Raw genomic sequence first — 15,589 nt, 5'->3', positions numbered from 1 at the left:
TTTTAAAATAAGTAATTTATAATGTAAAATGTATCGATTAAAATGAAATCAATAAATTAAATAATTAGTTATTTAAAATGTTGTTTTAAAATGATAACACATTTTAAACTTAAACAGATCAAGTTTTAAATATAAGTTAATTTTATCACCTCAACTATGTGTTCAACCTTCTGTAACAGCCATATCTAGAAATCACACACTCCCACCTCCTGTAATAGAAACAGAGATAGTCCCTTTCAAATCAGTACACGAAATCACAGACATCGGGTGATAATAATTGTTACTCAAATGTTGTTTAGAAAACTAGTCCTGTCCGAATAAGGCTTATGACTCTTATGACGACACTTACGATGTGAGTTTATCATTTTGACTAATCATTTAGTCATTCATTCGAGCATCAGACTTCACTATTTGCCCTGTTTGTTGTTATCTGAAACCAGTGTGGACAACACAATAGAATAGATGTGTGGTCTATTTATCTTTTTCATAGAAAGACCTTTCTCTTGCGGTGGTGCTATAGATTCAGCAGCGCAGCAGCCATTGAATAGTGGTGCAGAAAACCATATTTTAGTATGGTATTCCATATGCACTGGCAAAATAATGCAGACATTACATAACTATAAACAGAGCTGAGCATTGTAAAAAATCTTTCACTTCTGGTATTTTTTATCAAATGAAGCTGGTTCTGAATAAGAACCGATTCTTGATTCCCAACCCTACACATAAGAAAAACTATCCATATTTTTTTATGTATTTGTTTTAACCTTGCGCAAATCCACATGAAAGGATGCACCGTCACCCTCTGTAATGAATGTTTAGCATCCTGTGAACAACACATCCATGAAGTTTAAGCTCATTTAATTTCCCATCACACCCTAAACTCAACCATTATATTCTTATATTGTTCTCTTGTGAATGGTATTGGTGTAACGTAAATTGTCTTTTACCTCTTTGATGTGTTGACCAGTAGGTCAGTGCTAAATGTAAGTTGTGCCTGTCGGTTTCCTTTGCACTTTAGTAGCGCATGACGTCATTTCCTCCCTTTGTGCCCAAGAGTCCTTGAGCAGTGCCATGAGCATATACTAAAGCGTATGATATGCTGTTGAAGGCTCTTTGTTTGCTGTTTGTGTTGTTGCATATTTTACAGACGTAGGATCTGTGGGATTTTTTACCACTGCTGCAGGTCAAAGACGTTGGTAATTTTTCCTTTCCATTTTTCCTCCCTCCCCATGAACAAGCCTGGATACTAAAATATCAGTAGTGTCATTGTGCTCTTTTATAAGGCGATGAAATAGGGATCACAGTAGAGCATCTATGCAGGATAAAATGCTCTTTTTGATGTAAACTACTGGAGCCAAAAGAGGCCATGCATATTATTGTATTCTGTCTTGCTTTCTTAAAATCACAACCTATTTTTCTTGTGAAACATGACAAAAAACACTGCAAAAGGTTTTAAGGATTGGATTGCATTTGATTGGATCGGACAGACAGACTTATTGACATTGATTGATTGATCGATTGATCGATTGATTGATCGAACTTAGGTAGTTAGTTACTTTCAGATTTAAATCATAAAGAGTCAAAGCCAGACACTGAAAGTTTTGTCTGTGTCTGCTATGGGAAATCTGATATGGTAAATAAATAAAGATTACTGTGTCAAAACAGGCAGCAGGACTGCACAGAGCAGGGCTGTCACGATTATGAAATTTGGCTGATGATTAATTGTCAAACAAATAATTGGATTACGTTGATTAATTGGCTGTTTTAGGGGTTTAAAGGTTGAGATAATTAATTGTCTGTTTTAGGGCTTTCACGATAATGATGTTAATTGTCATAGAAATTATCATACTTCTTAAGTTGTCATACTGCTTCATACACCTTAATAATTAATTTATTCATATTTAACTTATAATGTATAAAATAGAGATATTGGATTTCCATTAAGGCTCTAAAAACGTGGAAAATATTGTACTGAGGTAATGGCATGAAAAATTATATTTTAATTATTAAAATCTTTCCAAATACTTCTCTTATTTGGAATGTAAAATATGATTGAAATTTGAAGTGCACGTGCACAATAATCATAGTTAGATTAAATAATCGAGACCACACAATTATTTGATAATTGTGACAGGCCTAGTGCCGAGTTTGGTGGACATAGCTTTAAAGTATCAAAGGAGGAGTTTCGTTTAAATATTGTGATTTCGAATTTTGAAAAATCCCTCTCCCCACTTTGTGTAATAAAAGTATGTTGGCCTTATCAAGCCATCATATAATAATGCATGGTCTCTGTGGGCTTCCATGGTAAATTGGGCATGTAGTACAAGCATATTTCTACATACATTTTTCCCTTTTGCATAAATGTTCAACGATCTTAATTTTTAACAAACACACAAATTAGCCATTGTTGATTTAGAAAGATAATCCAATGAGGCAGTGCTAAAAGTTGTAGGTTAATGGGTACTGATCCATACAGTTGTCCAGATGATGCACATGTGTTAGCCTTAATTTGAACTCATTCTTAAACAACCCGTTTCATACCTCTCCACACACTCATAAATGCATCAACACACAATGCACAGATCCTCACAAGTACCTGTAACATCTTAAAATGTTATCAAACATACTGATTTACAGCCACTTTTTTTTTTTACCCACTTCTCTGTTTGGCCTGCAGGTTTTACTCTTTCCACAATAGCAGTTCATCATCATTTCCTTTGTAGAGCATAACAGTACTTTACTGTAGTCAATATATTAAATCTTGATCTTACTGATTTCTAACAGCAGACTACCAACCAATTTTAGTGTTGTACTGAATTGATTTTTACCTTGATATTACATTCAAACTGATTTGATATAGAATATAATATGCTCTATTTTTGTTTGTGTATTTTATAATGAGAGCATTGTGAACACTTGATGAACAGAGAATTTATTTCCATGTAAGATTCGTATTTCCCTTAATCTCTTTCTTTGTCTTTCAGCAAGGGGCAGGCAATGCCGAGAAGTTTGATTATGTGAGTGAATAATTAGTAGATTACAATACAACTCTTCTAAGGAACTGTTTTCTTTTGGTTCTGTTTTATTTACCTGTCGTGATATGTGCTCTCCTGCAGGTGATGAACTTCTTGAAGAAGATGGCAGGAAACGAATATGTTGGTTTCAGCAATGCTACGTATGTGGAAATCCCAGTTCTGTGCTTTTATTTGAACCATCACTCATGTCAATCTTTTCACTGTCCCACTTCTTAAAAAGCCCTGATCAAACATTGATAAAGTTTGGTTGCATCGGAATAAGAATAATTGATTCTTTTATGATTTTAGGTTAGAATTTAAAAGAATGTATAAAGGAAGGTGTGTATTTTAGGAACTGTAACAGGCCACCCAATTTGTATTAAAAAAAATGTTTTCCCTGTTTGGCCTTCACTATAGTATAGTATGTCAACGACCCAAATGCAAAGTTCATCATTGAAGAAGATGAAAAAGGGAGAAAAAAGCAAAAGATGAATAGCAAGTGAAATTTAGACTGTACTGTATGTGTTGGGTTCAATTGAGCTCTCTGAATGTTTGCTGTTTCTTGGTCTAGATTCCAGTCAGAGCGTGAATCAGGAGACAGGAATTTCGCTATTGGCTACTACCTGAAAGAAAAGAAGGTTGCTAAATTAGGATGCTTTTGCGTTCCTGTCACCTTTGATTTATAGCATCCAATGATCTAGAAATATTTATTTTGTTTGGAATGATTTCTTGACAGCTTAATAGAAATACTGTTCTAGGCTAACCTTTATGAATTTAAACCTTAACCCTTCATTCTCTTTCTATGTAGTGCTTTCCAGAGGGCACAGACATGACTGCAGTTCTGGACTTTTACTTTCAGGTGTGTCTGACTCGTTTCTGAGTTAGATTTTTCAGATTTTGGTTAACAGATAATACAACAGTTGCAACAAAAGGTGTTCTCCAAAGCCACATCTCTTATTTTGAAATCCATGAATAGAATTAATTTTTTTATTATCCAGCCAGCACAAGTTTAAGTGTAAAATATTTAAACACCTTACAACACAATGATGCAACTGGAAGGTCAATATAATCAAATCAAATTTTTTTATCTGGTACCAATACTAGTGAAATTTCACAATTCTTGTTATTTGAAATTCAATACCACAGTAAAAAAAATAGATAATATGCTATTATGGTATGTAAATATAAACATATTAAATACAAACAATGGCATGTTGCATTAGCATTTCTCAATTAAGTGAACACTTTTTCATTTTTTTTAATAAATAACAATAATAATAAAAAAAGAAGTAGCCTAAGTATTAAGTAAATTAAGAACATGTTAGGCTGGTAAAAATAAATAAATATAGAGCAGTCAGTGGCTTTCTTTTCAGTATTGTTGTTTGATTCATATTAACAATATAATAGACAGCGACAGATCTATTAGGCTGCATTATTGCATTTACACTGCAAAGTCTTACAAATGTCTGACATGAGTGGCTTTGGCTTACTTTGACATTGCAAAGGCATGAAATGACTGTGGTCTGGTGACTGTCCCTTGACTCCTCTCATGTGCATCTGATATCATACGCATCTGAAATAGGATAGCCCAACTGATGGCTCTCTCACACTCACACATTCAAGTGCTCATTTTTGAACAAGAAAATAGAAGATTGACCAATCAGAATTTTGTTTTACAATTGACAAACGTAGATCGCTATTTAGTGGAATCGCCCTCATGCAGTTGTGCTGGACTGGTAATACAGTGTTTTAATTGTGATTTGAATTTATTGTCGTGTTGTAATCATTATTCATACTGTATGTGTTTGTGTTGATATATGCAGCTGTGCTCCATCGAGGTAACATGTGAGAGCGCCAGCGTCATGGCTGCCACGCTGGCCAATGGCGGCTTCTGTCCAATTACAGGCGAGCGTGTGCTGAGCCCTGAGGCCGTACGAGACACTCTTAGCCTCATGCACTCCTGCGGCATGTATGACTTCTCTGGACAGTTCGCCTTCCATGTAAGTCTTTGTGTGCATTTTCTAGGAGCAGTAATTCATTAAATGATAATCAAATAATAATCACTATAACCGCACCTGCAGAATATCCAGAAATGCAGTGTAGTTTCTCTTTAATTTAAAGTTATTTATTTGTTGTTTGTTCAGGTGGGTCTTCCGGCCAAGTCTGGTGTGGCTGGTGGCATTCTGCTTGTTGTGCCCAATGTGATGGGCATCATGTGCTGGTCTCCGCCATTGGACAAACTGGGAAACAGTGTTCGGGGCATCCAGTTCTGCACAGTATGTGAATGTTCTTCTTTGCAGACACAACCACCCACACACACAAACAAAAACACTTTCATTTCTTAAAATGTTACACCCATGTTCTTGCTACTTCATGAAATATATTTAATGATTAACCAAGACAGGAGGCGACGAGAAACCTTCTTGTGTGTAGAGATGTTGGGTACGGTATGTACTTTTCACACACGTGAATCACATACAGTACTGTGCAAAAATTTTAGGCACTTGTGCAATGTTGCATAGTGTGGATGTCTTCAAAAATAATGACATAAATAGTTTTCATTTATCACTTAATATCATTCAAAGTCCAGTAAACATAAAACAAAAGCTAAATCAATATTCGGTGTGACTACTTATGTCTTTAAAACAGCACCAATTATACTAAGTACAACTGGACACAGTTTTTCTTGGTTGTTGGCAGATAGGATGTTCCAAGCTTCTTGGAGAATTCGCCACAGTTCTTCTATCTATTTAAGCTGTCTCAATTGCTTCTGTCTCTTTATGTAATCTCAGACTGACACGATGTTCAGTGGGGGGCTCTGTGGGGGCAATGACATCTGTTGCAGGGCTATCTATTTGCAAAAGTAATGTTTGGGAGTCTAACATTTATATTTCCTATTGACACACTAAAGCTGAAGATATAAATAACCAAATGCTTTTGTGAATCATATTATGTGCCTACGATATTTGCACAGTACTCTATGTGATACATGTAGGGGCATATAGGGTTTTTATTATAGTTACAATGTATTAGTAATGATTTTGCTGGTGATATGAAATTAAACAATATCAGGGTGATTTTAATGTGCTTTTATGCATAAATAAATATATTATTGGTTGATAAATATTGTTTTATTAAATAGGTGCATCTAAAGTTCAATTATTAAATACAATTACCAGTATTGTGTTAATTTAGCCATTTTAAAAAATCAAGCAATATCCCTGTGATTTTAATATGCTTTTATAGGTAAATATATATATTGTTGGTTGGTAAATGTTGCTGTATTAAATGGGTACTTGTACATTTAAATTATTAAATAGAATTACCGGTATTTATCAATTTTATATTTTACACATTTATTTTTTAAATACATATACAGTATATTGAATATCACAACATCGAATAATATTGTGAATTGTTCAATATTTCAAGAATTGGGGCAGATTACTTTTTTAAAGATGCCACTTTTGTGCTGTTTAGTAGAATGTTTTTCCCCCTCCCCTTTTTCTCCCCAAATTGTAATAGCCAAACCCCAATGTGCTCTATGTCCTCATGGTGGTGTAGTGACTCACCTTAATCCGGGTGGTGGAGGACAAATCTCAGTTGCCTCCACTTCTGAGACAGCCAATCCACGCATCTTATCACATGGCTTGTTGAACACGTTACCACAGAGGCATAGTACATGTGGAGGCTTCACGCTATTCTCTGCGGCTATTCATCACACGCCCCACAGAACGAACCACATTATAGGGACCACAAGGAGGTTACCCCATGTGACTCTACCCTCCCTAGCAACCAGGCCAATTTGGTTGCTTAGGAGACCTGGCTGGAGTCACTCAGCATGCCCTGGATTCAAACTCACGACTCCAGGAGTGGTAGTCAGCGTCTTAACTTGCTAAGCAATCCAGGCCCTCTGTTTGCAGAATTTGAATCCCACGATGCAGTTCTCATTAGTGCTTTTCATCTTGTAGCTGTGAAGTGATGAAAACCAGTCAGTGTTATTTTAGATCTCCCTTAGAAACAGCCCTTGTTAATTTCTGAATATCTACGAAGCATTCTCTAGAGTCTCTCAGAACCTTGTTTAAGGTCAGGAAGTCTATAATTACTGCCTGAATCTCCTATGTTGGGTACACATGAGTGTGGGCGTATTCTGTCTCTTCAATCTATATTCAATTTGAAAGTGTATGTTTTCTTTCCACTTGTAGTGTTCTTCTGTTCACCTTCTGTGTTCATTCACCTTAGTGTTTCTTTGCCAGAGGACAGTAACAACTGTCAAATCAGGCAGTAACCAGACAGGAAATGTGCTTATTATTAGACATTCAGACATTCCTGCCAACGGTCATATTTCCAACAAAATTCAGGGAGACTTCATAAAGTTCTAGGTCAGGGTAAAGGGTTCATATGATCAATGTCACAAATCTGATTAGTGACCTTGAAATGCATAATTTTAATTATATCCTATTCATTTGATGTCATTAGATTTCTTTGTTTTACATTTGTCAAAATTCTACAGGGGGCGGCTGTGGCTCAGGTGGTAGAGCGGGTCGGCTGCCAATTGCAGGGTTGGCGGTTCAATTCCCGGCCCACATGACTCCACATGCCGAAGTGTCCTTGGGCAAGACACTGAACCCCAAGTTGCTCCCAATGGGAGGCTAGCACCTTGCATGGCAGCTCTGCAGCCATTGGTGTATTAGTGTGTGTGTGAATGGGTGATTGGGACACAGTGTAAAGCGCTTTGGTAACCTCTAAGGTTAAAATAAGTGCTATATAAGTGCAGACCATTTACAATTTTCTGTTTATTTCCAGATTGAAATTAGACTTTGAATCCCAGATTTGTAATGTCTGTTTATCTTGTGCTATTCTGTTCTTTTAGGTATAATCACCTTTAAAGACCATTACATTTATAACTCGGGCTAAACCTCAGTGAACTTAAGAATCAATTAATGACATTGTGAAGAAAACTCATTTCAGCATTATCATTGTATAAAGGGCTCCTCTGTGCATGACACAGTCTACTGTCACTAGCAGACCACCTTGAGACATTCAACACGAGCATAACCGGCCCTTGAGCAATTTGTGTTTGTGTGTGTGATTTATGACATTGCCATCTTGGACTGACTCCTATTGCCTCTTCTTTGTTTTAGGATCTGGTGTCCTTGTTCAACTTTCACAACTATGACAACCTTAGGCACTTCGCCAAGAAGCTCGATCCTCGCCGAGAGGGAGGGGACCAGCGGGTGAGTACCCTCTTCCCTACCCATATGGCCCATTGTGCATTACCTCATGTCTTATATGAATGAATGCACATTTACTGAAGGGTGAATTATAGTTATATACTAAAAACTCTGAAGTTTGATTTTGATATTCTGAAGAATATTGCAGAGGAAGCTTATTTCCACACAACAACTGTAGAGAAACATTGTGCTCCCTACAGGACCATTTTGAAACTACAAAACTGCCAGTTGGGAAGCTAAACTAAAACGAGAGTAATTTTTGGTGTTCTGTGGTCTCCGTGAAGTAGGATAGCTAAAGTAGTTAGAAAGAGCAACAGTTAGTTCTTCAGAACTTCTCAGCTGTGCATGTGATTCTAATCCTGCATGCCAAATGCCACCTCTTATTTTGCCCTTTTTCATGCAGTTTATCTGAAAGAGATTTTTCATTTTGCTTGCTTCCATTTTCATTTGCAGGCCCAGATGGGATCTAATGTAAACACCACTTGCACTTAAGAAAACAATTTATTTCAGCGTTTTTAAAGAAAGCGGCATTCTGAAACATCATGTAATATAGAACACTGATTTCCTTTTGACGTTTAAGGGATCAAGAGAAAGCGGTTTAATGCACCTAGGTTTCTATTGAAAGAAAATGAAAGAAACAAACACAGCAAAAACTCTGGAATATCTGAAAATAAATGTGTGTGAAAAAAAAAGCGGTGAAGAAAATAGTCTTCCTCGGACCCCATGTTTGCTATCTATAGAAGCATCGGGGAGAAATTAAGTTGCTGTGGAGGAAGCTGCGGGAGTAAAGCGTATGCCGCTTATACATTGCATGTAAATAGGAACACATTTTTTATCACAATAAGCCGCCTTCTGGTGTTGATGTAACATAGTCATTGGCTAAACCAATGCTGTGAGTTTGGAGTGGAACTATGTTTTTGTACAACCAATGGCTGACAAGGAAGTATTCCGAAAATTTTGGAAAACAGTCGTTATTTTCGCCATTCAGTTTGGTACAGTAAGTGGCACAAAAATTACACACATCACCTTTAATAAACGATCATGCCAGCGGCCTGGGGATTTGTAGAACTTACGATCGTTGTAGTTCTGCGGAAATCAGAACTGTAACGGAGTTCTGCACGCATTGTTTCCGTGTGGGTCGTTTAGCTATTAGTAATAATCATGACATCAATGAGTCTTTTGCAACCTAAATGAGGCGTGTGTGATTAATGTTTTAGGAGACAATTGTTTCTATAGTAAGATTTTGTTTTTAAATTTGTGTGCATTGTGAATAGGGGGTTCTCTCTATGTTTGTTTTTGTTGACTTCAAAATCTTAAGTCTATTAATTGAACAATGTGAGTCATCTAGACATCAACACACACACTAACAGCAGCCTTTTCCTAAAAGCCCACAAAACTAATATGTTCTCCGTGTTGCTCAACACAGCAGTACACCTTTGGACCCATGGATTATGAGAGCCTTCAGAAAGAGCTTGCTCTCAAAGACACTGTATGGACAAAAGTGTCTGCTACAGAGTGCAATGAGGACAGCTCCACCACTGTAGTCTATAGGATGGAGAATATCGGAGATCACAACTAAGATGGACCAGACTCATCTGTTTTGACGTGATATATTTATGTAAATTATCAACAGTTATTTATATTCAAAGAACCTCAATGGATTATAATTTTGGTCACATGTATGTGGTTCTTCTCTTGAGTCACTGTATCTTTCCCTCTCTCTTGGTAAACACCCTACTGGAAAATTTATCTTACGTTAATAGCTGTGTTTTGGAACGTGGTAGCTGGTCTGAACTGGTTATTAGCTAGTCCAAACTGGTCATTAGCTGTTTCATGCTAGTCGTTAGCTTGCACAAACTGGTCATTTGCTAGTCCAAGCTGGTTGTAAGATAGTTCAAGCTGTTCATTAGCTGGTTCAAACTGGGCATTTGCTGGTCCAAGATGGTCATTAGTTGGTCCAACCTGGTCATTAGCTGGTCCAAGGTAGTCATTAGCTCATCAAAAACTGGTCATTAACTGCGCCACACTGGCCGTTGTCTGGTCCAAGCTGGTCATTAGTTGGTACAAATTGGTTGTTAGGTAGTCAAAGTTGGTCCTGTGGTCATTAGCTGGTCCAAGCTGGTCGTTAACTGGTCCAAACTGATTGTTAGTTGGTCCAAACTGGTAATTTGCTGCTCCAAGCTTGTAGTTAGCTAGTCCACACTGGTCATTGGCTGGTCCAAGCTAGTCATTTGCTGGTCCATGCTGGTGGTTAGCTGTTCCAAACTGGCCGAAAGCTGGTCCAAACTGGTCATCAGTTGGTCTAAACTGGTTGTTAGCTGGCCCAAGCTGGTCCTTTGGTCATTAGCTGGTCAAAGCTGGTGGTTAGTTGATCCAGCTGGTCCATAATGATCTTTAGTTACTCCAAGCTTGTCGTTAGCTGATCCACACTGGTTATTGGCTGGTTGACCAGCCATCATGTTCCAATCATGTACTGTACCAACCTGACCAACTCGTAGCTAGTTTGTTGCTGGTCTAGGATCATCTACCAGCTTTAACTAGCTAATAACTAGATTTGACCTGCAATGACCAACGTAGACCAGCTTGAAACCAGCTACCACTTTCTTAAAACACAGCTACCAGCTTGAGCTTGAATCTTCAGCAGGGTATGATTGAGTACAGTAGAGGATGTGGTTGTAGCTTGTGTCTGGGACAGCTTGGTTCTCTTTTAGTTGTCTGGGATTTATTAATTACATCAGACAACACATTTATATTCAGTGCAGTAGGCAGGCAGTACAATTTATTCTGTATATTCATTCATAGACAATCAAGTGTTATTGGTGAAAGTCAAGGACTGGTACGGTCAGACTGGCTGCTAAACAGACTGCAGGTGCTTGTCTTTTGCACTACGATTAAATGTTTGGTCATACATCTCACCACACATAGGGCCTCGAGAAAACCAAACTTGTGTAAATTGTTTGTAATACCATTTTTACATAAATTGTCTCATTAAATTCAATGCAACAATTTATGCAGGAATGTTTAAAAAATATTTTTTACAGAGACAACAATTGATTTACTCATTGAGCGTACAATAATATCAGTGTCATCATAATTTTATGGCAAGACAAACATAAAATCACATTGATGGACCCAACCAATTCTCTAAAACGGGTATCGTAGTTGGTGCTGAATTGGGAGGATTGAGTTTTTTGCCAGATGTCAGGGACTTAATTCTCACCTTAACATTACAGTGTTCAATTCTACAATTTCAACACTAGCCCTTAGAACATAATGTGATTTAAATGCAACCTAGCAGTCCTAAGCAAGGTTAAAACACATACATTTGTAAATTAATGTATCATGCTGTTACTAATTAGCTTTTGGTCAGGTTTAGTTGTTCATTTACAGATTAGTTACAATATGTTCCTAATGAATTGTTCTGAGAAAACTTCTGCCATGTTTTTGTATCACAGAGCTCTGTTAGTACTGCTCAGCAGCCAGTTTAAACCTGCTGTCACTTGATCTTTGCGGTCTTTTATAAGGTGAAATCAATAACTTTACAAACACTCCGATCTTGTGTCTGCCCTCACTTGGATGTCTATCTCTACATATTTTCAGATTATATTGCTGGAATTACTGTCAAAGTTTATGCACCTTATTGATGGTTCAAGATTTCGGGTTCATATCAGATAACACTTTGATTAGATTTTTTTAATGAGTGGAAAGATACTGCCCTCATCAGACAGTTTTGTATATTTATGATTTTATGTTTGTTCTGAAAACCCACATTTTTTATTATATATTCATTCTGTATGAATTATATATATATTAATTCAAATTCTCATAATATATTAAATACAAGCTTGAATATTTATGCTAAGACAGGAATCTAATATGGGTTTTGTTTTGCCTAGGTTCATGTTTTTTGTCATTTTCGTGTATTATAACATGTTTTTGTGCTGTTACAGTGTTATCAGTCTTGCTATTGAGCTGATGTGATTCACATGTGCTTACAGTTTTAACAGTATCACAGCAGAATTCCGATGTTCAAACACTTGCTTACACTACAGTGTAAAGTTTCCAGTGTAATAGAAATGCAGTCTATTTTTCCAACACATCACAATTTGTCATCATCTGATTTCATTTGTAATGTATCTCTCCCACAGTTTTGAATTCATTCTGTTTATCTTCTCATGTTTTTTCTTTTTTGTTTATGTAAAAGTCCTGCTTTCCTGTTCATCCATTTTTGTGTTTCATTAATAAATGTATTTAATCCCATTCCACTGTGACCTGAAATGATTCTTTTTTTCCTTTGTTTTTCTACAGATACAGATGAAACAGTAACAAACTAACAAAAATATCTGCATGCTCATTTATCATACATTGTTCATTTTCTGTCATTGTTTGTCTCGAAGTGGCTTAAAAAGTCTTGTGAGATGCAGTTAGTTGGTGTTTGGCCTCAACCTGAATGAAAACCAAAAGTTTATAGTGACTCCCACAAAAATATCACAAGAAATTTGAAGATTATTCTCATTTGAATTCTAATTATTTTATTAAAAGAGCTACCATTCAGCATTACAGCTCTGGCTAAATTAAAATAATGTATTAATGAGATACAGTTGAATTGCAAATTAATGATTATAAGATAAATATTATAATTGATATGCTTTGGCATGAATCTGCCTCTTAAAGGATCATTTCGGGTTCAATACAAGTTAAGTTCAATCGATAGCATTTGTGACAATGTTGATTACCACAAAAATTTGTTTCGACTCATCTCTCCTTTTCTTTAAAACAATTAGAAATTGAGGTTACAGCAAGGTGCTTGCAATGGAAATGAATGGGGCCAGTTTTTGGAGGGTTAAAAAGCAGAAATGTGAAGCTTATAATTTTATAAAAGCACTTACATTAATTATTCAGTTAAAACTCATGTATTATTTGAGCTGTAAAGTTGTTTAAATTGTCATTTTTAAAGTAATTTTAGGGTTGACATTACATCGTCATAGCAACAAAGTTGTAAAATTGGCTATAACTTTACACAGAAAAGTTTAGTAAGTGATTTTATCATACTTAAATCATGTTTACACACATATTGTTTATGTCTAGTGTCTATACTTGACAGTGAGTATTTTAATGTTAAAATATTGGCCCCATTTACTTTCGTTGTAAGTGCCTCCCTGTAACCCAGATTTTTACTTATTTTAAAGAAAAGGAGGGTTGAGTCAAAATACATTTTTGTGTTAAATATTATGCCAAAAATGCTGTCAATTGAGTTTAACTTGTATTGAACACAGAATATTCCTTTAACAGTGAACATAAACATTCACTCAATATGGATGCATCTCTCACGCTATGTGGTCCACATGATGTTTAGCACAATGTACCTTGATCCAAAAACTAAAGACTAACTCCACAAACCAAACTATTGATCTATCGTACGACCGACCGACCGTTTGGTCTATCTCTCTCTGTCAATCTTGCAACAGTCTAGCAATAGGTTGACCAGATTTCTGCTTGTGGAAAACAGGACAGCCCCCTCCCAGCAAAAATGTAATTGATGTATCTTAGGGTGAATGCACATCTGTAACTGTTGTCACCTTATACTTTTCGCTGGCAGCAATTTTTCTCAGTGTGCGCTTGACTTTCAAAGAGTTTATCGTAAAATGCAGAGCAGTCCAAAATTAAGAAGTATGAAAAGCATTGCCTTCATGACTGTTACACTGAGTCGAGATTCATCTGGTGTCCATGCTGCGTTCATTTATGAGAACACACGCTCCACAGATGCAGATGTCCCAGGCAGGCATAAAACAAACTCCACAACCTTGGCTAAGACTCCGAATTTGATGGTCTTGCGCTCGAGCTCACGAAAAACATCTGTCCATCTCTCAGACATGGCCGTCTTGTTCATGTTCCACCAGTGATGCGACGAGTGACAATGATTTTTGTGCAAGCCCACTCATCAAAGAGCGTAGTTTCGTCAATCAAACTGAGAGCGGGATTCTGGAGTAGAAGAGTTCAAGGCTGCTCTGAATGTCTTTCCACTCTTGGATGTCTCTCAGTATAGGGCCCACTCAAGTTTTTCTGTGTTCTCCAATGAGCGGCTCCAATTTTGGAGGTACTCCACCGATGCTGAAAAGTTTCTCACTGCTCAAAAGAAATCATCCACTCGCATGTCACCAGCTTCAGCCAGGCCATCAAACTGCTTTTTAATGACAGAGGGTATGAATGATTCCTACAGCCTTGCCTGCAAGACTTTTCTCAGGTCATGAATGTGCAAAGCCACTTGTGGCTGATACTCTACTGTCTCCAGTGCACAGTTAAATGTGTCTGTTTGCTTGAGTGCAAAGCCAATCCAAAGTTTAGGGCAAGGATCGCTGAAATGTCCCTTAGCATCTTTGGGCATTTGTCTTGAGAAAGAAAGTATGCACGCAGACCATTGAAAATGTGTAGTATTCTTTCAAGAGCTGGACCAAGAGAGAGGAAATGTGTGTTGCCATGCTGTAGTAATTTCTGATAGTCCAGCTGCACAAAAGCGAGTACGTTGCATATGACAGCTTCAGATTTGGTGCGGGCTGATTTCGGATCATACAATTTCTTGATCAGTTTCACAGTGCAGTCAGCCGACTGTAAACAATGGCGATGCACAACAAAATGATGAGTAAAAAGTCCTTCACTTGCATGCACCTTGACAGATTCTGAAATTTGCTTCATAAAAAAAAAATAAATCGCTAACACTTGGTGTGGCACACTTACTTTTAGCAGCATCCACATGCTTTTTTGTATGAACATGCTGCATGATGTCGGTGTGGCCTCCATGGGCGATGTAAAAGCGAGCTCCACAAATCTCACACCTCACTTTACTAGGCTCCGTCTGTGACTCCTTTTTTAAGAAATGTTTAGGACATTATGGGATAAAACTAAACGGGATGTCTGGTCACCCTATCTAGCAACCATCCATATTGATTGCGAAAATGGGGCGTGACAGTGAAGCATTGAGAAAAATCAAAGGCAGTCGTTAAGTGTGACACCGTCCTGTTTTTAATTGGTAAATGTGACAGGCTCACTGACTAGAAGGGCAAGATCAGTGAAAACAGTCATTAAGTGTGACACCCCCCACCCAATTGGAGTCTGTTAGTGTAGAGCCAGCTTTAGCAATGTTATAACAACCACTCAGAATACCTTAGTAACCACCTAACAAAGACTGCATCTCTTTAAATGTAAAATCTCACTTTCAATTGCCAAAATATTCAAAATACGCCAGACTTCTATAAACTATAAACTTTCATATCTCTCTTCAAACTGCCACAGTATTAAAATTCCAATGCCTATATAACCTTCAAACTAACCCTGAAACTATTT

General features: G+C 37.1%; 1 protein-coding gene across 3 annotated transcripts in view; it reads left to right on the top strand.

Moving 5' to 3' along the window:
- glsb (glutaminase b) overlaps nucleotides 1-15,589 on the top strand; it is a 61,886-nt gene that overhangs the window by 40,517 nt on the left and 5,780 nt on the right. Inside the window, exons 8-15 of one of the 3 annotated variants that reach the window (XM_052147910.1) lie at nucleotides 2,985-3,017; nucleotides 3,117-3,175; nucleotides 3,586-3,652; nucleotides 3,823-3,873; nucleotides 4,838-5,014; nucleotides 5,159-5,290; nucleotides 8,159-8,251; nucleotides 9,678-12,502. In XM_052147910.1, coding sequence (XP_052003870.1) covers nucleotides 2,985-3,017; nucleotides 3,117-3,175; nucleotides 3,586-3,652; nucleotides 3,823-3,873; nucleotides 4,838-5,014; nucleotides 5,159-5,290; nucleotides 8,159-8,251; nucleotides 9,678-9,827 — 762 coding nt within the window. In that variant the 3' untranslated portion in view covers nucleotides 9,828-12,502. Of the gene's footprint in view, nucleotides 1-2,984; nucleotides 3,018-3,116; nucleotides 3,176-3,585; nucleotides 3,653-3,822; nucleotides 3,874-4,837; nucleotides 5,015-5,158; nucleotides 5,291-8,158; nucleotides 8,252-9,674; nucleotides 12,503-15,589 lie in introns of those variants that run through there. The other 2 variants (XM_052147908.1, XM_052147907.1) reach the window with 2 other exon arrangements.

This window comes from Xyrauchen texanus, chromosome 18 (genome assembly GCF_025860055.1).
Source record: "Xyrauchen texanus isolate HMW12.3.18 chromosome 18, RBS_HiC_50CHRs, whole genome shotgun sequence".
Taxonomy (NCBI): domain Eukaryota; kingdom Metazoa; phylum Chordata; class Actinopteri; order Cypriniformes; family Catostomidae; genus Xyrauchen; species Xyrauchen texanus.
Note: the sequence above shows the minus strand (reverse complement) of the source record. Positions and strands in the feature narration are given on the sequence as shown.